Source organism: Equus quagga, chromosome 15 (assembly GCF_021613505.1).
Source record: "Equus quagga isolate Etosha38 chromosome 15, UCLA_HA_Equagga_1.0, whole genome shotgun sequence".
NCBI lineage: Eukaryota > Metazoa > Chordata > Mammalia > Perissodactyla > Equidae > Equus > Equus quagga.
This window is the reverse complement of record NC_060281.1, coordinates 71,689,995-71,710,918: the sequence shown is the minus strand read 5'-3', so window position 1 is coordinate 71,710,918 and position 20,924 is coordinate 71,689,995. Positions and strand designations below refer to the sequence as shown.

Below are 20,924 nucleotides of genomic sequence, written 5' to 3'. Positions count from 1 at the left end.
TTTTACTGGAAGAAAGGTCAAGGGCCAAGATTTAAAAGTTCAAAGTACCCAGCAATTCCACTGCTAAGTATATTCCCAAGAGAAATGACAACATATGTTCACACAAAAACTTGCACATAAATGTTCATAGCAGCATTATTCATAATAGCCCAAAGGTGGAAACAACCCAAATGCCCATCAAATAATGAATGGATGAACAACATGCAGTATATCCATACAGTGGAATATTCTTCCACTACAAAAAGGACTGAAGTACTGATACATGCTATGGGGATGAACTTTAAAAACACTATGCTAAGCGAAAGAAGCCAGACACAAAAGATCACATTATTATATGATTTCACTCATATGAAAGTAACTCTACAGAGACAAAAAGCAGATTAGTGGTTACTTAGGGCTGAGAGGGGATAAGGGGGTGATAACTAAAGATTACAGATTTTCTTTTGGAGGTAATGAAAATGATGTAAAATTGATTGTAGTGACAGTTGCATGTATACGTGAATATACTAAACACTGTTGAATCGTACACTTCAAGTGAGTGAATTGTAGGTGAACTATATCCCGATAAAGCTGTTTAAAAAAAAAAAAGAAATGCCAAGTGCCAAATGTGTTTAGGAAAAAGTGTAGAGAGTTTGGAATAAGAGCTTTCTCTAGGGTAATATTGGGAGATACGTGATGGAGAGAAGATATGTGATGGAGCACCCTGAATTCCAGTCTAACAAGTTTCAACTTAATCTTTAATGAGGGGAGTATTTATGGTGTTTGATTATGGTAACGGTTTGTAGAAAATTATATTTTAGGAAGTCTAATGGCGGTGTGTCCCACATGGGAGGAGGAGCAGGAAGATGCGTTTGCAGCTGCCACATTAGATATTAGATATATGTGAGTTAGATAGCACTGTGCTTATGGTTCTGAAACCTTTAATAGGCATTTTTCCCCTAAAAAGGAAACCTTTCCTTCAGTGATCATCACTATGCAGGGAGATGTCTGGTGGCTGTGTAACCCACGTCCAGCAGGACTTAGAGATTGTCTCTCATTGTCTTCCCCAGGGAGGAATCATGGGCATTGAGATCTACTGGGACTGTAATCTGGACAGGTGGTTCCATCGTTGCCGTCCAAAATACAGTTTCCGTCGCCTTGACGACAAGACAGCCAGTGAGTCCTCGTACCCTGGCTACAACTTCAGGTAACAGTGCCCCAGGTCAGACTGGCCACCATTGGCTCCCCAGGTACCTTCCCACCTGGCTGAATTGCATCTCCAGCAGCCAGTAAGACTAGTTTTGGTTCCCAAGGCAACAAGATGAGTGTAAAAGACTTTCTCTAAGAACTAGGCAGTGACTGGATTTTTGTAAGCATTTCTTTTTCTTTTTACTTATTAATGAGACGCACACTCTTTGTAAAACAAAAACGAAATGGGAAACAGAAAAACACAGAAAAGAGGATAAAAATCACCCATAATTCCTCTACCCTGAGATAATCGGGATAACCCTGTGGTGAATTTTCCTTTGCCTAACCAATTCTTTCCTGAGGTTTACATGAGACCATATCACACTTACAATTTGGTATTCTGTGAGGTTTTTTTCATGCCCTGGTCACTCAGAATTCTTTGTGACCGTCACATTAATGATCCCCTTGTGTGAGTGTAATGCTAACAATAGTTACAGATTAGGGAGGGACTTCTATAAACCAGGCATTCTAGTCATCGCCTCTACACCTCACAATGACCCTGGAAGGAAGATACTAGTGTTCCAGGGGAGAGCTGAGAAAGGTGACATGATTTGCCCAAGAAGCTCCATACTCCTAACCTAGGTCCCTCTGTGCCCAACACTCACACCCTTTCCCCTCCATCTCATGATTTTCTCACCCATCCCTCCATTCTTGGACATTTGGGGTGTTTCCAGTTTTTCTACTATAAATAACTCTGCAGCGTACATCTCTGTACATAAATCTTTGTTGGAATTATTTCCTTATGATAAATTTGTAGAAGCAGAATTATTGGATCAAAGGTTATGATCTTTTTACCATATGCTTTCAGGTTTAAAAGGAAATTTCTATGGCTCTATTTTTCATTTCTTGGATTTATATTCAGTTCTTTTTCAAGGCCATCTATAGTTGTTTGAATGAATTCCATTCTTACCATATGGATCCTACTTCTTTTGTCCATATATGTACAAGTTATACAGTAGAAGTATAACTCCTTTCACACTGACCTGTTATCTGCAGTAACTTGGATGGAATTTCTCCTTGTGGGGCTTTGTTGGTGGGCTTCATCAGGAATGATCTTGTGCAAAGCTCTGTGTGTGCCATGGGATATGGAGATATTCCTCTGGGATGATTATGTAATTTTGTAGCCTGCTGGGAATGTATGACATCTATCCATTATGAACCAGTTTTTGGTTTAATTTCTGGGTGCTGGATTATTTCATTCTGCTAAAACTATCCCACCCCAGCTCACTCGCGATAAAGGGCTTCTGCAGCCTCAGCTCCCTTCCCTAGAAGTGTAAGACTCCAACTCCTCAGATACAGATCTGGCTTGAGTACTCCTAGGGGTCACATGGCTTCAGTCCCCACTCACCACTCATCTCTAGCACCTAGAATACGCTCTTCCCTGTTCTGAGCTCACTAATATATTGATACGACTTAAAAAAAATTTTTATCTTAGATTTCTAGACGTATGCAGTTGGGGGTGGTAGTGGAGGTGGTGGGGCTTCCTGTACTGGCTTAGGCTGCCATTTTGATTGGAAGTCCGTTTAGTAAGAACAGCTTACAGACTCTTGATCCCTTGGGCCACACTGCAGTCTTGTCTTTTAAAGTTCTTTGTAGTGCGTCGTGTATGCTTTTGGCTTCTGGACTTCAACCCTACAAACTTACTAGAATCTTGGTTCATTTCCATTCTTAAGCTGGCTGGGGCTGGTTTTGTGCTGTTGATCTACTCTTGTTTTGACCTCTGCACGGTTTACTCCTCTGCTCTTGTTGCCTGCTGGTGGTCCTGTGCCATCCTGATCTAGTTTCCACATTACCTCCTACGTCTGGATCGTTTTTTCTGCCTTTTCCTACAACTCTGTCCCAACATTAACCTGGCCCTTCAGTTTGAGGCTTACCACACAGTCTCCATGACCTATCGTTGCCTGTGGGAGCCAGGCAGGTTTCTGTGACTGTGGTTACGGGCATTCTGCGCCCTGGTTCCAGATACAAAGTAGGCATATGCTGTTTCCCTTTCAGAAAGAGTTGCCAGGGATATCCCTAGAATAATGGTTATACAATTTGTCTATGAAGCCAGTAGGAAACTGATATTGGCATCCCTCATTCATTCATTCATCAAATATATAATGAAGAAAAAATATTGTTGTGCCAATTGGCTATACATTGGTAAACAGGATAGACAAAGTTACTACTTAGCTATATCCTAGTAGGACATGAATATATTACAAGTATAACATATAAGACAAAAATATAAGTAAATAAAAAACTCCGACAAGTCAACATCATTAGTCATCTGGGAAATGCAAATTTAAGCCACAATGAGATATAACTATTTATCTACCAGAAAGGCTAAAATTAAAAAATACTGGCAATTCCAAATGTTGGCAGAGAGGAGCAGCAACTAGAACTCTCCTGATTTCTGGTGGAAGTGTAAAATGGTACAACTGCATTAGAGAACTGTTGGGAAGTTTCTTATAAAGTTAAACATATATCTACCCTATAGTCCAGAAATCCCACTCTTCGGTAAAGAAAGAAAAAAATGTCCACACAAAGATTTGTATATGAATGTTCACAGAGCCCAAATCCTGAAAAAATCCAAATGCCCAACAACAGATGATTGGAGAAATAAATTGTGATATATTTATGTAATAAAATACTACCAGCACCATGGGCCTCACCTGGGAGCCTGTTATAATGCAGAATCTCAGGCCCCACTGGAGATTTACTGAATCAAAACCCACATTTTAAGATGCCTAGGAGATTCATGTGCACATTAAAGTTTGAGAAGCGTGGTCTATACTACATCATCTAGCATCCCAAATGTACTTTCTTCTTAGATGCTTCACCTGACTACATTTCGTCTCTACAACCAGGTAGTAACAGAAATGAGTGATGCAGATACTTTGAGTATCGAGGTTCTAGATCAGCAGTTCTCAAACTTGAGTGTGCATCAGAATCACCTGGAGGGCTTGTGAAGAAACAAGTAGCTGGGCTAGTCCCTAGAGTGTCTGATTCAGTAGGTCCAGGTAGAGCCTGAGAATTTGCATTTCTGATGAGTTCCCACATCATGCTGATTCAGAATAAAATGATGTGTCTACTTAATCTGTGCATATGAATGCATGTAAAAGTGCACGTATGCACACACATATATCGACTGCTTCCTAACCCTGCTGCTAGCATTCTTACTGACTTCTGGAGGGGTCTGCTCAAGCAATTGGGTCTATTTATATTTTATTTAAAGCAGCATCATAAACTGGCAAGCAGCGTTCAACTATATTTTTATTTTTGTTTTGGGCCTACACAATGTTTTGAAAGTTGAGACATTCTACATAAAAATCTGGACTTCTATTTTTCTTGAAAAGTTAAACTATTTGAAAAAAAATTAAGCCATGTGACAACTCTGGGTTCATATCTCACATGGCAGCACTCGGCTAGAGCTGAACATCAGTGGTTCCCTTTAGAAAAGTTACATGTCAGGCCAACCCCAGTGGCTTAGTGGTTAAGTTGAGCATTCTCCGCTTCGGTGGCCTAGGTTTGGTTCCTGGGTGTGGACCTACACCACTGATCTGTTAGTGGCCATGCTGTGGGGGTGGCTCACATAAAAGAAAAAAAGAAGAAGACTGGCAACAGATGTTAGCTCAGGGCGAATCTTTCTCAGCAAAAAGAAAAAAGAAAAGTTATGTGTTTTTTGGTTTGCCACTGTCCTCACCACTCCTTACTGTCTTATACCTGGCTCAAATCACTCATTTCTGCTATCTGCCTGGCCCCTGTAGGCATTTGAGTTTGAAATCCTTGACAAAAAGCTGGCTGAGATCAAAACACAAGAGGCTTTTTGCCTCTTGTATCACTGGAGTTTCATCCAGGGCCCTGAAACCAACTCCTAGTTTAGGGAACTTTTAGATCGTCCCCTGCTGCTCTGCTGAATAAGTTCATGGCCATTAGCAAGAAGAGAGGACCAGATCAGTGGTCCCCTGACTGCCCTTGCAGGTTGTTTTTTTAGCCAGCAGCAGAAGCATGCAGGGCAATGTACCAACCAGACATTAGCAAAACGCCCTTCGAGTTGTTCAGCTAAGCCTAAGAACATTGGCTCTTGGAGAGATCTGAGCTTTCTGAAGAACTGAGGTGGTTATGATGTTAATATTCTTTTAGAACAAAGTGTTAGATCATTTGTTGTCTGTAATGAGCACCCTAAGAAATCTTTGGCCAAAAATAAATTGTCGAAATCTGATGGGTAACTGGACAAGTTATTTTCAAATAGCTGCACAAAAGAGAAGGAAATTACAGGTTATAATAGCTATATGAGAAAATATAACTTTCTAAAACATAGGAATTGAAGAAGTTGATCACATTACAAAATTTCATCCTTTACCGAAAGATCCATGGCAAAAGGTCCTTATTCAGTGAACATACGATTCAGTTTATTTACAGCACGTGTAAAGGAGGGCAGACCCACACAGAATGCCCGATGCACTTATCTTGTTCAGAACGGGTATATGTGTGTATTCATTTCCTGAGGCTGCGAAAACAAATTACCACAAATTTGGTGGATTAAAACAATAAAAATTTATTCTCTCACAGTTCTGGAGGCCAGAAGCCCCAAACCAAGGTGTCAACAGGGACATGCTCCCTCCAAAGGCTCTAGGGGAGGATTCTTCCCTGCCTCTTCCAGCTTCTGGTGGCTCTAGGCATTCCTTAACTTGTGGCTACAACACTGCAATATCTGCCTCCATCTTTATATGGCCTCCTCCTCTGTGTTTCTCTTTCAACTCTCCCTCTCCTTTCTCTATAAGGTCCCCAGTCATTGGATTTTTTTAGGCCCACCCTAAATCCACAATGATCTTGTCTCGAGACCCTTAATTACATCTGCAAAGACTCTATTTGCAAATAAGGCCACATTCACAGGTACTGGGGTTAGGCACTTGGATGGATCTTTTAGGGGCCACTATTCAACCCATCACAGTGTACAAAAACATCCTTGTCCAGGGCCTGGTGTTTCTCAGAGTGTGGCCCACTGTCCACCTGCAGAAAAACACCTAGTACCTTTCCTGGAGATACAGATTCCTAGAAACATTTCAGAGCTTCTAAAACTACCCTTTGGGGCTGAGGCCCAGAAACTGCCTTTTGAGCAGCTTCCCAAGTGATTCTTGCCCTCATTTTGAGAACCACTGTACCAAGACCCTGAAAGCAGGAACTCAAGTATTTACTCTATGTTAACCTTCCCAGGCAAACCAGCTTCATAGAGAACGTCAGCCCCAGGGCATGGAGTGGGGATGCATGCTTGCTTTGGGTATTAAGAAGGAAATCCGGGACGGCCCGGTGGCACAGCAGTTAAGTTCACAAATCTGCTTCGGTGGCCCCAGGGTTCACCAGTTCAGACATGGCACCGCTTGGCAAGCCATGCTGTGGTAGGCGTCCCACATATAAAAAAAGAGTAGAGGAAGATGGGCACGGATGTTAGCTCAGGGCCAGTCTTCCTCAGCAAGAAGAGGAGGATTGGCAGCAGTCAGCTCAGGACTAATCTTCCTCAAAAAAAAAAAAAAAAAAATCATTCAATAGAGCAGCAGAAGAAGGAACTGTCATGAAATGAGAACAATCAGTTGCAAAGAAATCAAAACCCCTCTGGCCAAAAACAGGCATCGAAGCACCTGAGAATATCTAACCAATCCTAACGTCAGATTTTCAGAGTTAAAAAAGAGTTTCAGATGTTCCATAGTATATTCTGGCAGAGCGTCTGTCTTCTGTTTTCTTCTTTCCTCACACCTATAAATAGACTGTGAATTAATAACTCAGAAAGAAAATATATACCCTTACCTAAAAACAACCACCAAAAGGCGGTAAGAGGGAGGGACAGATTTAAAAGTTTCTTGAGACATGTGATTTAAACCTTCCTAATTATTCATAAAAAACAAAACATACCACCTTCCTGACTGCAGCCCTGGTGAAAGTCGCATATTTGGGCTGATTATGATTTGTGCCTGAGTCTTAATTTATAAAGGTGACTGAGCAACAACATGAAGAGGTCAATGCCATTGAAAATATTTTATTACTTACATTCCTAAGAGGAGGGGGTAGGCCACGCCACACAGGGCCACAGGCAGAAGCACTAGGTTTGGTCAGGAGGTAGAAGGATAGAGAGAAAAGCATGGCTCAGAACCTTTATTGTGTTTTTTTGTGGGACAGGCAAGGCAGGACAGGGGAAACAGCTTAGGACTGGTCAGTTTGAGCAATGTCGGCAGGCTCTGGGCTATAGGGTGGTCTCTGCCTGTTTGGCACTGGGCCCTGCGTGATTCAGCTCAGGGGAAATATTGGCTGGGTGTGTGACAGTTAGATAAAGGAGGTGGCTGGGGATATGGACTCAGGATCGGTTGGATGGTTTGTAACATGATTTTTACACACTGACAAAAGCTGGATCACAGGGGGGCTGCAAACAACTTTGGCTGTTAGTTTGGTCCTGTGATAACAGATGCCAAATAGACAAATACAGAATCTAAGAAAATACAATGAGAACAGATTGCTGAGGTGTATCTGTCCCCAATCCAATAATTGGAATCTAAGATTCACCTCCCCTCCATTTGTCCTAGAAGCCAAATCTATTTTTCCCTCTTAAGGAATAATCGGATTGCTTGAAGCTATTTTTAAAAATGTCTCTGCTTGTCGTTAATCCTGTATTGGTTAAAAATTGTTCATTTCAATCTTAAATGAAAAGCAGATTTTCCATCGCTCGGTGTTGGTGGCAGTAGAGGAGATGACGTGGGAAAGTGGTGCTTCAGTTCCAGGTGGGCAGAGAGAGTAATTCATGGGTTTGGATTGTGTTCTTGCCTCTGCGAACCACAGCAGAATTAGAAGACGGACAATGAAGACTAGATCGGCTGCTGTTTTGGTCTCTCTTTTCATAAAGTAACAGCACTTTCAGATAGATCTTTATAAATACGGATCCTTTTCCTCCTACAGATATGCCAAGTACTATAAGGAAAACAATGTTGAAAAACGGACTCTGATAAAAGTCTTTGGGATCCGTTTTGACATCCTGGTTTTTGGCACCGTAAGTCTCTTCTCCCAGCCACTGGCACCTCTACTCCTCTGACTGTGTCCTAATTACTGCTGTAGCGCCTCAAGGGGTGAGTGTTTTGGTCACAGTCGTTAGCTGGCATTGTGCATCTTGTATGTAGGATAAGAGAGGGAGAAGAAATGTCCTTGGGGGTTCTGTCCATGAATAAGTCATCTGAGGAGTACAAGAATGGGACTGGGAAAAAAATCCAATACTCAACTTTAAAAATACTCTGATGTTTGGGGAAAAAAAGGATGACGAAATCCCTCTGAAAAATAGTTTATAAGTAACAGAATCCAACTTAAATTGGCTTAAGAAGAAAAGTCTTTTCTTTTTTAATTCATATAGCTGAAAAACCCAGGGGCAATTTTCAGGCTTCAGGCATGACTGGATCCAGATGTTCAAACAACATCACCAGGAATCTGCCTCCCTCCATCTTTTCCATCTGTTCTCCTCTGTTTTGGTTTCATTCTCAGTTGGCCATCTCTACATGGTGGTGTCAGGTAGCTCCTTATATCTCACCAGTTTAGCAACCTCAGTGAAAAGAGAACATCTCTGCTGGAAGTTTCAGCAAAGGCCTCAGGCAGATGCCATTAGCTTTGATTGGCCCAATATGGGCCACATGCCCAGTGCTGAACTAATCACTGTGATCAAGGTCATGCCATACTCCCAATGGCTGGTCTTGGACCAGCCCTGGACCAGCCCCTCACCCTCAAACTACATAGACTGAATATGGATAGAGATGGTGCTCCAAAGGAAAACTTGGGTGCTGTCTCCAGAAGAAAGAAGGAGGGGATGCTGGGCATGCAAAAATCAATAGACGCCCACAACACCTTGTCCAACAGGTATTACTTATGTAACATGGTGATAAGCAGCACAAGAGTCAATGAGATAAGCTGCAAGGATAGAAAGACCATTGAGAATAAAAACCACAAGGACACCTACGGGAAGAATTTGTGCAGACATTCCAGCCCTCTGCTTCCAAAGTAATCTCAAACCACTTTAGGGAAAGCTTGTCTGAAACCCTCACCTTGAATGGAATAACAACAAACCTTCAACGGTTCTCCTCCGAATGTGTGTGTTCCAGTGCTTCTTTGTTTAAAACACTCATGTTTTCAAGCACATCCAAGGCACAAACAGGATGAGTGGGAGTCATATTTCCAGTCTCCACAGTCTCTGTTGCTGTGTGAACACCTTACATGCATCTATCAAAGTCATGGCACTGGGCTCCCTCCTCTGCCTGAACCAACAATTACATGTTAGAGCAAAAGAGCATTGCTCTGACTTTCAGCTGAGTAACCTTTCCCATTCTGTTTTTAGGGAGGAAAATTTGACATTATCCAGCTGATCGTGTTCGTCGGCTCAACTCTCTCCTACTTTGGTTTGGTAAGGGATTCTCTTTCCCACGCTTGATGAAAACAATTTGGCAAAAAGAAGTTCCACTAACATGGCACTTGTCTGGGTTTTTCCCAGGCCACCTTGTTCATCGACTTTCTCATCAACACTTACTCGAGTAAATTCTGTCGATCCAGTATTTATCCCTGTTGCAAGTACTGCGAACCCTGCTCAGTCAATGAATACTACTACAGGAAGAAGTGTGAGTCCATTGTGGAGCCAAAGCCGGTAAGGCTCAAGGTGTCTACAGGCCGTCAAAACACCCAGAGAGTCTGCTAGATCACTGAGAAATGTGCAAAAATAAGGCCAAAACCACAAGTGTAATCCCATGGTAGACAAGTTTCTGGACTCCAATCTACCATCTCTCAGATGAATTCTTTGGCCTTACGGAAGAACAGCAACAAGAATAGAGAGGAAGATATAGGGAAAACAAATTTTTATGTTCAATTTTGACAGACTTATTAAATTGATACAGCCAAAAACCAGATAGTATAATGACTTTAGACAACAATTTGGCAGTATCTAATAACATTTAAACAGGGCATACTTTACAGCCTGGCATTTCCACTTCTCCATACCTTCCCTAGAGAAACATCCACATGGGTACTCAAGTAGCACATGTGTACAAGACGCCCATCACAGCACTGTTTGTAAGAGTGAAGAAAGAGCACCTACCCAAATGTCCACTAGGTGAATGGTGAAATAAACTATGATAAACCCAGAGTAAGGAATGCCAGCCGCCAGTTTAAAAGAATGAGGTAGATAATAATAATAGCAAAGGTTTATATAGCACTTGAAGCACTTTGTATACATTAACTCATTGAATTTTCACAACAACCCTATTGATAGGTTTATGTGATTATGTGATTATTAGCAGCATTATAGGTAGGTGTTACTATTATCTCATTCTATAGATGAGGAAATTGAGGTACAAGGAAGTTAAATAATTTGCCCAAAGTCATCATACAGCTAGGAAGTGGCAGAGCTGAAATTCCAATTTAGGCAGGCTGGTTCAGAATCCATATTCCCAACTACTATGTTATGGGTACTGGAGGAGCAGATATCCAAGATATTTGTCAAGAGGAAAAAAAGAAAACTCTAGACCAATATATATGGTATGATTTATAGGTTAAAAAACAACTGCACATATAAATTAATTCCATGTATTTTCTACATGTATATTATATATGTGTATATATACACATATATTCTATATTTTTATATTCTATACATTTTCTACATGTATTATATGCACACGTGCACACACATATATGTGTGTAAGGGGGGTAATATATGTATACGAAGAGCTATTGGATATACACAAAAGTGATACGAGTGATTGCTTCTGGAAAGGAGTCTAGGAGGGGGTAGTCAAAGGAAATTTTAGCTCATCTGTATGGCTTTGATTCGATTAATTTGGACTTTCCTAAGCAGGTCCTCTGCACTTGTTTCCATGATTTCCCTCAATCAAAGAGAAATCTCTAGTACTTAAAAACAACAAAGAGGGCTTCTTTGTCTTTTCCTCATACAAGAACATTACTGTCCTTTTCTAGCAGCTGAATGCACAATTCATTGTTCATCGTACACGTATTTACAATTTAAAATAAAAGTTCATCTTTGCAACTAAAAATAATCACCATTTCATGGCCCAAGATGGGATGAAATTTAATGAAAATGTAAATAATTTAAGTTGCAATAATATAACTTTCTGGAGATGTTCAATCTAGAATAACTGAAATTGAGGAAACACAATACAGGAATTTTACATAGCTCCTGGGGGACCTAAAACTGTTAGGCAGTAAGCTGTGGATACTCTGAGTCTACCAACAAAGTGCTTAGGGTTCCTTTCGGATTTACCTTTAGACTCAAAATCATTCATTCTTGATTAGCAAGAGGTTTTGATTAGCTTGTTTAACAGTTTGTCATTTGGTAAATGGGAGTAACAGCTGCCTTTAGATATGTCCCGATATGCAATTCTTGATAATTCTATACAAAAATGGGTAAGCTTTAACTTTATTTTCCTAGACATTAAAATATGTGTCCTTTGTGGATGAATCCCACATTAGGATGGTGGACCAGCAGCTACTTGGGAGAAGCCTACAAGATGTCAAGGGTGAAAAAGTCCCAGTAAGTTAAGACATTTAGTCTTTTTTTTTTAAGCTTACTATTAAATATAAATACCTCTCTGGGGCCGGCCTGGTGGCACAGAGGTTAAGTTCACATGTTCTGCTTCAGCGGCCTGGGGTTCGCCAGTTTGGATCCCGGGCGCAGAGCTATGCACCACTTGTCAAGCCATGCTGTGGCAGGTGTCCCACATATAAAGTAGAGGAAGATGGGCATGGATGTTAGCTCAGGGCCAGTCCTCCTCAGCAAAAAGAGGAGGATTGGTGGCAAATGTTAGCTCAGGGCTAACTTTCCTCCAAAAAAATAAAAGTAAAAAATAAAAATAAAATATAAATATAAATACCTCTAGAAATTTGTACAAATCACAACTGATGAATTTTAACAAAGCAAACACATGTAACCAGCACCTAGATTAAAAAAGCGAAGATTAGCTAGCAGAAGTCCTTTCATGCCTCCACCCAATCACTACCCTTGCTTAAAATTTGTCATTATCCTGTATCCAAAGGTTAGTTTTACCTCTTCCAGAATTTTATAAAATTTGAATCCTGGGGCCAGCCTGTGGCCGAGTGGTTGAGTTCATGTGCTCCGCTTCGGCGGCCCAGGGTTTTGCTGGTTCGGATCCTGGGTGCGGACATGGCACCACTTATCAAGCTGTGCTGAGGCAGCATCCCACATGCCACAACTAAAAGGACCCACAACTAAAATATACAACTATGTACCGGGGGACTTGGGGAGAAAAAGCAGGAAAAAAAAAAGATTGGCAACAGTTGTTAGCTCAGGTGCCAATCTTCAAAAAAAAAAAAAAGAATCCTAAAGTATATACTTAGTAATACTCTGTTGAGTGTCTGGCTTCTTTCATTATTTTTGAGAGAGTCATTCACAACGTTGCATATAGCAATAGTTCATCCTCATTGTTAAATAATTTTCATTTTATAAACATGCAATTTATTTATCCATTCTATTGTTGACGGACATTTGGGTAGTTTCTAGTTCAGGGCTCATGCCAACGATGCTGCCATGGTAAACATATGGCACCTAAAAGTGGAACTGCTGAGTCATAAGACAGGCATATGTTCAGCTTGAGTAGATACTACCTAACGGTTCTCCAAAGTGGGTGGTCTAATTCACACTCTCCCCAGCAGTTCTGATTTCTGGACATCTTCACTAAACTGTTTTAGTATTCTACAGTGGCCATAAGAAATCACCACAAACTAAGTAGCTTAAAACAACAGAAATTTATCCTCTCACAGCTCTGGAGTCTAGAAGTCTGAAATCAAGGTGTGGGCAGGGCTGTGCTCCCTCTGAAAGCTCTAGGAGAGGATTCTTCCCTGCCTCTTCCAGTTCTAGGTGTAAACAGCTAGGTGTCTACAGCTGCTAAGACTTACATCTGCTAGGACTTCCAGTACAATACTGAGTAGAAGCAGTAATAGCAGGCATCTTTGTCTCACTTCCTAGCTCAGGAAGAAAGCTTTTTATATTTCACTATTAATTATACTGTTTGCTGTAGGTTTTTCAAGAATGCTCTAACGGATTACGAAAACTCCTTTCTGTTCCTAGTTTACAAGGAATTTTTATCATGAATGGATATTGAATTCTTAAATAATGGTTTTTTTTCCTGCTTCTTTTGAAATAATGAGTTTTCTTTTTTCTGGTATGTAGTGAATTAGATTGGTTTTCAAATATTAAGCCAACCTTGCATTCCTGCAATAAAAGCAATTTGAATGTGATGTATTATTATTCTTTGTATTTATTTCTGGATTCGATTCACTAACATCTAAGATTTTTACATCTCTTCTGGAGAGACTGGCCAAAATTTTTCCATTCTTGCAGTCATGTGCCGCATAACAGAATTTCTGTCGACAATGGACTGCATATTCAACAGTGGTCCCATAAGATTAGTACCATATAGCCCAGGTGTGTAGTAGGCTATACCATCTAGGTTTGTGTAAGTACACTCTGTGATGTTCAGACAATGACAAAATTGCCTAACAACACATTTCTCAGGATGTATCCCCATCATTAAGCGACACATGACTATAATGTCCTTGTTGAGTTTAGGTAGAGAGTGAATTCTTGTGTGTGTATGTGTGCATGTATGGTAAAATACATATAACATAAAATTTATCATTTTAACCATTTTAAAGTGTACAATTCAGTGACATTTAGTACATCCACAATGCTGTGCAACCATCACCACTATCTAGTTCCAGAACTTTTTCATTACCCAAAATGGAAACCCTGTACCTATTCAGCACCCATTCCCCATTCCCACCTAGCCCCTGGCAACCACTAATCTGCTTTCTGTCTCCATGGATTTGCCTATTTTGGACCTCTTGTATAAATGGAATCATACAATATTTGACCTTTTTTGTCTGGCTTCTTTCACTTAGCATAATGTCTTCAAGGTTCATCCATGTTGTGGCATGTGTCAGTACTTCATTCCTATTTTGTGGCTGAATAATACTCTACTGTATGGACATAACATTTTTTTATCCATTCATCCATTGATAGACACTTGGGTTCTTTTCACCCTTTGGCTATTGTAAATAGTGCTGTTGTGAACATTCACATACAAGAACTATTCAGGGTTTTTTTTTCCTGCTTTTTCTCCCTAAATCCCCCTAGTACATAGTTGCATATTTTAGTTGTGGGTCCTTTTAGTTGTGGCATGTGGGACGCCACCTCAGCATGGCCTAATGAGCAGTGCCATGTCCATGCCCAGGATCTGAACCGGTGAAAACCCAGGCTGCTGAAGCAGAGCACGTGAACCCAACCATTCGGCCACGGGGCCGGCCCTGAACTATTCAGTTTTAATGTACTTGACTCACACTTTCTTTGGTGAATGAAGGTATTTGTCACAAAGAATAGACATAAGTGATGGCAATTACAGCAACTTCTCTTGAAGGATAACAAACAGATTTGCCAGAAGAGGGAGACTGGTGGGAAAGGAGAGAGTGAAGCTAAGTCAACAAATATTTACTGCCTACTATGTGCTTGGCACCGTCCTAGGTAAAGAGGATAAGGAATAAACAAAGCAGACAGGGACCTGCTTTCCAGTGGAAGAAGAAGAATCATCAAGTACACATATCGATTAATAAGATCATTTCAGATGGTGATAAATACTATGAAGAACATAGAATCTCATGATGGGCAAAGAGAATGACCTGGGAGGAGGGGAACTACCTAAATCAGGTGGTCAGGGCAAGAAAGTCTCTTTGAAGAGGTGTTATGTGCATGGAGGGCTGACTTCTCTGAATTTTACTTTCTAAATGTGTAAAATGGACATAAGGACACATATCTCATGAGGTTCTTTGAAGGCTTAAATGAGGCAATGCTTGTAAAACACTAGTACGGTCCTGATACATACACTTAATAAATGATAGCTACTAGTGATAATATATTAAATGTAATCTTATAAATTAATAAAATTAAAGAACCTAGAATTCTACGGATTGTCATTGCTGATTCGTTTGGAAACTTGACTTTTTCAGAGGCCCTCGATGGACTTCACAGACTTGTCCAGGCTGCCCCTGTCTCTCCAAGACCCACATGTCACTCCTGGACAACCAGAGGACATCCAGCTGCTTAGTGAAGAGGTGACTCCTAGACATAAAGACAGCCCGCACTGGTGCCAGTGTGGAAATTGCCTCCCGTCCCAGCTTCCCGAGAGCCACAGATGCCTGGAGGAGCTGTGCTGTCGGAAAAAGATGGGTGCCTGCATCACCACCTCAGAGCTGTTCAGGAAGCTCGTCCTGTCCAGACGTGTCCTGCAGTTCCTCCTGCTCTACCAGGAGCCCTTGCTGGTGCTGGATGCAGATTCCACCAACAGCCAGCTGCGTCACTGTGCCTATAGGTGCTATGCTACCTGGCGTTTTGGCTCCCAGGACCTGGCTGATTTTGCTATCCTGCCCAGCTGCTGCCGCTGGAGGATCCGCAGAGAGTTTCCCAAGAGTGAAGGCCAGTACAGTGGCTTCAAGAGTCCTTACTGATGGCACGGGGCTGACCAGGCATATTAACATTACCTTTGCTTGCACCTTGAGCTTCACCTGCAAAGATCTGTGGCCAGATTTTCAGCCAAAGGGAAATGTGCTTTCCTCTCCTACAGCTCTATATGTGTCAGAGAGCGAAGTGACCTGGGTAAACAAACAAACAAACCAGAGTCCCTCAGCATGGACTAAGAGTCAAGAGATTCAAATTTATGTCCTAATTCTGTCCCTAGGAAGTGGTATGATCCTATGCCTTTAACCTCTGTACCTCAGTCACCTTATTATCCAACGTACTATCTCACAGAGATATTGGGAGGACAAATTGAGACAGTGTACATGAACTTTCTCGTTAATGCGTGAACAGCTACATGAATGCAAAGCAGCTCATTATGAGGTCATACTAGGATAATGTCCAGCTATGAACAAACCTTTGGGTTCTAGTTGGAGAATGTGGAAGATTAAAAGTGGCCACAAATTCTTTGGCACTTGTCCCTCAGGACCTGAGGGTTGTGTCTCTCCTCCCCTTGCATCTGGGCAGCTCTAACTGCTTTATCCAATAGTGGAAGTTACACTTTGTCAGCTTCAGGGTCTTGGTTTTAAGAGGCTGGCAGCTTCCACCTCCTGTCCCTTGACACTCTTGCTGTGAAGAAAGTCAGCCCTCAGGTAAAAGTCTGACTATCCTGAGACGTGCCTGCCCGAGGAAGCCCAAGCAGCCACGTGGAGAGGTGAGACCCCTGACCAGCCCCCAGCTTTCAAGCCATCCAAGCCCAGTCACTAGACATGGGAGAGAAGCCTTCAGATAATTCCAGAGCCTGCTAACATAAAACTGCAACTGCATGACACACCCCAAGTGAGAGCTGCCCAGTGAACCCATAGAACAAAATTGTTGCAAGCCACTAAGTTTTGGGTTGTTTGTTACACAGCAACAAATAACTGGGACAGAGAGCAACCCTGACTCATGGGGACACAGACTCAGCCCGTACCCTCCCTGGTTCTAAGATTCTCAGGGAGCCTGGACCACCCCTGGACCCCCTCAGGGTTTAGGTTTCTATTCGGCAGTTCTAGGAGGGCTGCAGACCGAATCAGGTAACTCAGCAGACCAGCCCTGGAATCCATCCAATCTAACTGCCAAGTTACTCAATACAATCCAATCCGCCTCATGTTTCTATGACTGGAAGTAACTACTGCTGTTAAAAACCGGAAAAAGCCACCTTTATGCCTTTAACATCCTGTACTTTGCAGCCAATTATAATGGATGCAGTCTGGATGCTACCTAAAAAGCAACTCCCACCCAAACCTTTACCATGTCTATACATCAACTGCTAAGAATATGAAAATGGATGTGTTAGGTGTTAGGATCCTCCTGCAGAATTTCCTTTTGATAGTTTTGGCAATAGAATTGACTAGTCATCTATTTCTAAACAACAGCTATTTCAAAGAATAAATAGAGACCACTATTCAAAACTGTGACTGATGAAGGATCTATGAGTTTTTTTATACATACGCTAAGACTTACCATTTTGATACTTTTTAAAACCAGCAGCTTTCTACTGTATTAATGCAAAATAGTGTGAACAAAAATATTTTTTTGACTCAGGATTTTATCTGGCTTTAAACTCAGGAAACAAGTTAATTAGGCCAGATTCAACTTTCATTTTTACTACCATCCAGAGATATTTTTGAAAAGTGGATTATATGTGACTTCTTCGGAAATGAAAGTTTTTACTCCTAGAATTCTATGTAATTGCTACAGATTTCCATTCTGATGGCCTGAGCCTTTATATCTTTATTTTTTGGCGCCTTATTCCTAGTGTGTTTCTATCACCTCGTGGAGGCCCCAGATAGAATCTGGGATGACAAATATCACTGGATCCACCTACTGTTTTCCTTCACCTTCCCCACAGATGCTGAGGGTGAGAGGGTGAGAGAGTGATGTGTTATGTCAACTGTGCAAAATGTCTGACACTTCCTACAATAACATGCATCATATTTGTATTCTTATTTTTAGTCTACTGCATAAAATAATGTCATTGCCAAAGGCATCCCAAGGAGAATCACATTTTGTAGGATGTGTTTTCTTGTACTTAAGTCAATTCTTCTGTTATGGTAATTGCACAGTATTCACCGCTTCCCCTCTGTATCGGACATCTGCTTTCTTTTAACGTTGGCTGATTTCACGTAGAACTGGTAATGGACTTGCATTTCTCTCTTTAGAGGGAACCATGTTTTAAACCCTTCTAATTCTAGCTTGGCAATGTATACATCTTAACTTCACTACTATGATAATAAAAAATAATGTGTAATTCATGATTATTGAAGTGCTCCTTTTACTTCTTACCTCAGAAGATCCTCAAATCACAGTTAGCTCCTTCACTGATACATTCATTCAACATATTCATTGAGGCACTATGATATAATAAAATATATATTTTGTTTCCACTCCCAGTTCCTGACACAGAGCTCCTAAATCCCTTGGAATTTCCTGGGTGATGTGAATGTCTTGTGTTCTAATGAGGCGATTCTTGGTGGCTCCTGGATAACTTCAGGATGGGGGCTGGTCACCAGAAAGATCAACCGATGATAAGAAGCTTGAAACTTTTGGCCCCACTCCCTCATCCTCCAGAATGGGAAGGGGTTGGAATCTGAGTTAATCATGGATTGTGCTGACATGATGAAGCTATATAAATCTCTAAACTATGAGATTTAGAGGGCTTCTGGATTGATGAACACACCTACATGCTGTGAGGGTGGTGCACCCCAACTTCACAGGGACAGAAGCTTCTGTGTTTGGGACCCATCTAGACGTTGCTCTATATACCTCTTCATCTGGCTGTTCATGTGTATCTTTTATAATATCCTTTATAATAAACCGGTAAATACAAGTAAGGGTTTCCCTGAGTTCTATGAACTGTTACAGCAAATGACTGAACGGAGGAGGGGGTTATGGGAACCCCCAATTTATAGCCAGTTGCTCAGAAGTACAGGTGACAACCTGGGACTTGTGACTGGCATTTGAAGTAGGGGACAATCTTGTGGGACTGAGCCTTTAATCTGTGCGGCTAACTCCAGGTAGTTAATGTCATAACTGAATTGTAGGACACCCAGTTGGTGTCTGGAGACTTGGAGAATTGTGGTGTGTGTATCAGAAGTGAGTAGAGTATAGGAAAACAGGAGGGTTTTTTTAATGCATTCATAAGAGACCAATGATAGATAAAGTTGCTGCTGTCATGGAGATGTGAGGAGACGGATATTAAATAATTCAAACAAATGTAAACTTGCACTTTGTGATAAGTATCATAATGAAGAAGGTAAATGATGGTCTGAGAGCCTACAATAAGGGAATTTGGGAGGATCAGAAAAGTCCTCCCTGAGGAAACAGCCAGTTAACTGAAATCTGAAGGATAAGTACTGGATAACTAGGTGAATAGGGGAGGAAACAGCATTCTAGGCAGAGAGAATAGCACATACAAAGTCCCTGGGGCGGAAAAAGCATAGCAGGTTTGCAGAACTTAAAGGAGACCTGTATGACTGTTCCATAAACAGTAAGGGGAAGTAAGACACGAGAGAAGACTGGACAGGGAGCCAGGGGCTGGACTGCATAGAGCCTTATAGGTAATGGCAAGGAGTTTTGTCTTTATCCTAAGAAAGACCAACAGAGAGCTACTGAAGGTTTTTTTTTTTTTTTTAAGATTGGCACCTGAGCTAACAACTGTTGCCAATCTTTTTTTTTCCCCTGCATTTTCTCCCCAAATTCCTCCAGTACATAGTTGTATATTTTAGTTGTGGGTCCTTCTAGTTGTGGCATGTGGGACGCTGCCTCAGTATAGCTTAACGAGCAGTGCCATGTCCACGCCCAGGATCCGAACCAGAGAAACTCTGGGCCACGGAAGCGGAGTGCACGAACTTAACGACTCGGCCATGGGGCCGGCCCCCTGAAGGGTTTTAAGTAGGAGCCTGGCGAGATTATATTTGATTTTTAGAAGATCATTCTGATCGCTGTGTGAAGAATGAACTAGGAGAGGTGGTAGATATAGTTTTAATTTTTCAGTCTTTCCCTACTCCATGAAACATTTGCCCCAAATACGCAGCAAAATGGACTGATCCTCTTTTCTCTCCTCTTCTCCTTGGGAAGTTGAAAAAAAAAAAAAAGAGGAAAAGCTCACTGTGCCTTGAATTTTAGAATATCTCCCCATCCCCAGTTGGTGGGGATGAGACCACTTGTTGAGGTTTGAGTCAGGGGCAGGAATGTGCCGAATCTAGAGAGAAAGGGCAGTCAGTCAACAGAGCCTACTGATGCATTCCATCCTGTGATCCAAGGCCTAAAAGTGAGGTCTAATATTACATGCTGCCTTGACACCTGGTGAAATCAGGAGGGCCGAGAATGGCTTAACTGCAAGTTCCTCTCCCCAGTCTGCTCCCATGGAAAAGGTAGCCTAGTTAAAAAAAATCGTCCTCGGGGCCGGCCCTGCGGCTGAGTGGTCAAGTTGGCATGCTCTGCTTCGGCGGCACAGGGTTCGGATCCTGGGCGCAGACATGGCACTGCTCACTAGGCCATGTTGAGGTAGTGTCTCACATGCCACAACTAGAAGGACCCACAACTAAAATATACAACTGTGTATTGGGGGGATATGGGGAGAAAAAAAGCAGGGGAAAAAAAAAAAGAAGATTGGCAACAGTTGTTAGCTCAGGTGCCACGCTTTAAAAAATAAATAAATAAGTACAACTGAAATTTCACAAGGTTGTTAACTATCACAATCTGAATAAAAAAATAAATAAAATAAATAAATAAATAAAATCTTCCTCATCAAACGGACCAGATGCACTTCCTGCTTATCACTAAGTAGTGGGTTTGAGTTTCCTGCCAGGCCATGGAATTATCCAAAAGAGCCAATCACATCCTCCTGTGGGAACCACAGGGCAGCTCACTCTCTTGACACCACAGAGCAAGCTTGCCTTCCACTGCTGCTGCTTGTTCACTCTGTTCCTAAATGCTATCCCCTTGTGACACTGCAAGGCATGTAGTGTCCTTCTCCCCCAAGCTGTGAGTATATGTGACTAATAAATTGCTGTCAATTTCATTTGTCTAGTGTTGGGTGTCATGTGTTTGGCCAACCCCATAACCCTGGAGTGGGAACCCCTGCCTCACCAACGGGGTGCAGAGAAGGTGA

General features: G+C 41.7%; 1 protein-coding gene across 1 annotated transcript in view; it reads left to right on the top strand.

The window, feature by feature from the left end:
* Positions 1 to 18,063, top strand: part of P2RX7 (purinergic receptor P2X 7) — a 45,329-nt gene extending 27,266 nt beyond the window's left edge. Inside the window, exons 8-13 of the mRNA XM_046640349.1 lie at positions 1,050 to 1,186; positions 8,155 to 8,245; positions 9,572 to 9,637; positions 9,725 to 9,874; positions 11,672 to 11,773; positions 15,262 to 18,063. Coding sequence (XP_046496305.1) covers positions 1,050 to 1,186; positions 8,155 to 8,245; positions 9,572 to 9,637; positions 9,725 to 9,874; positions 11,672 to 11,773; positions 15,262 to 15,759 — 1,044 coding nt within the window. The 3' untranslated portion in view covers positions 15,760 to 18,063. The remainder of the gene's footprint in view (positions 1 to 1,049; positions 1,187 to 8,154; positions 8,246 to 9,571; positions 9,638 to 9,724; positions 9,875 to 11,671; positions 11,774 to 15,261) is intronic.
* Positions 18,064 to 20,924: the final 2,861 nt, after the last annotated feature.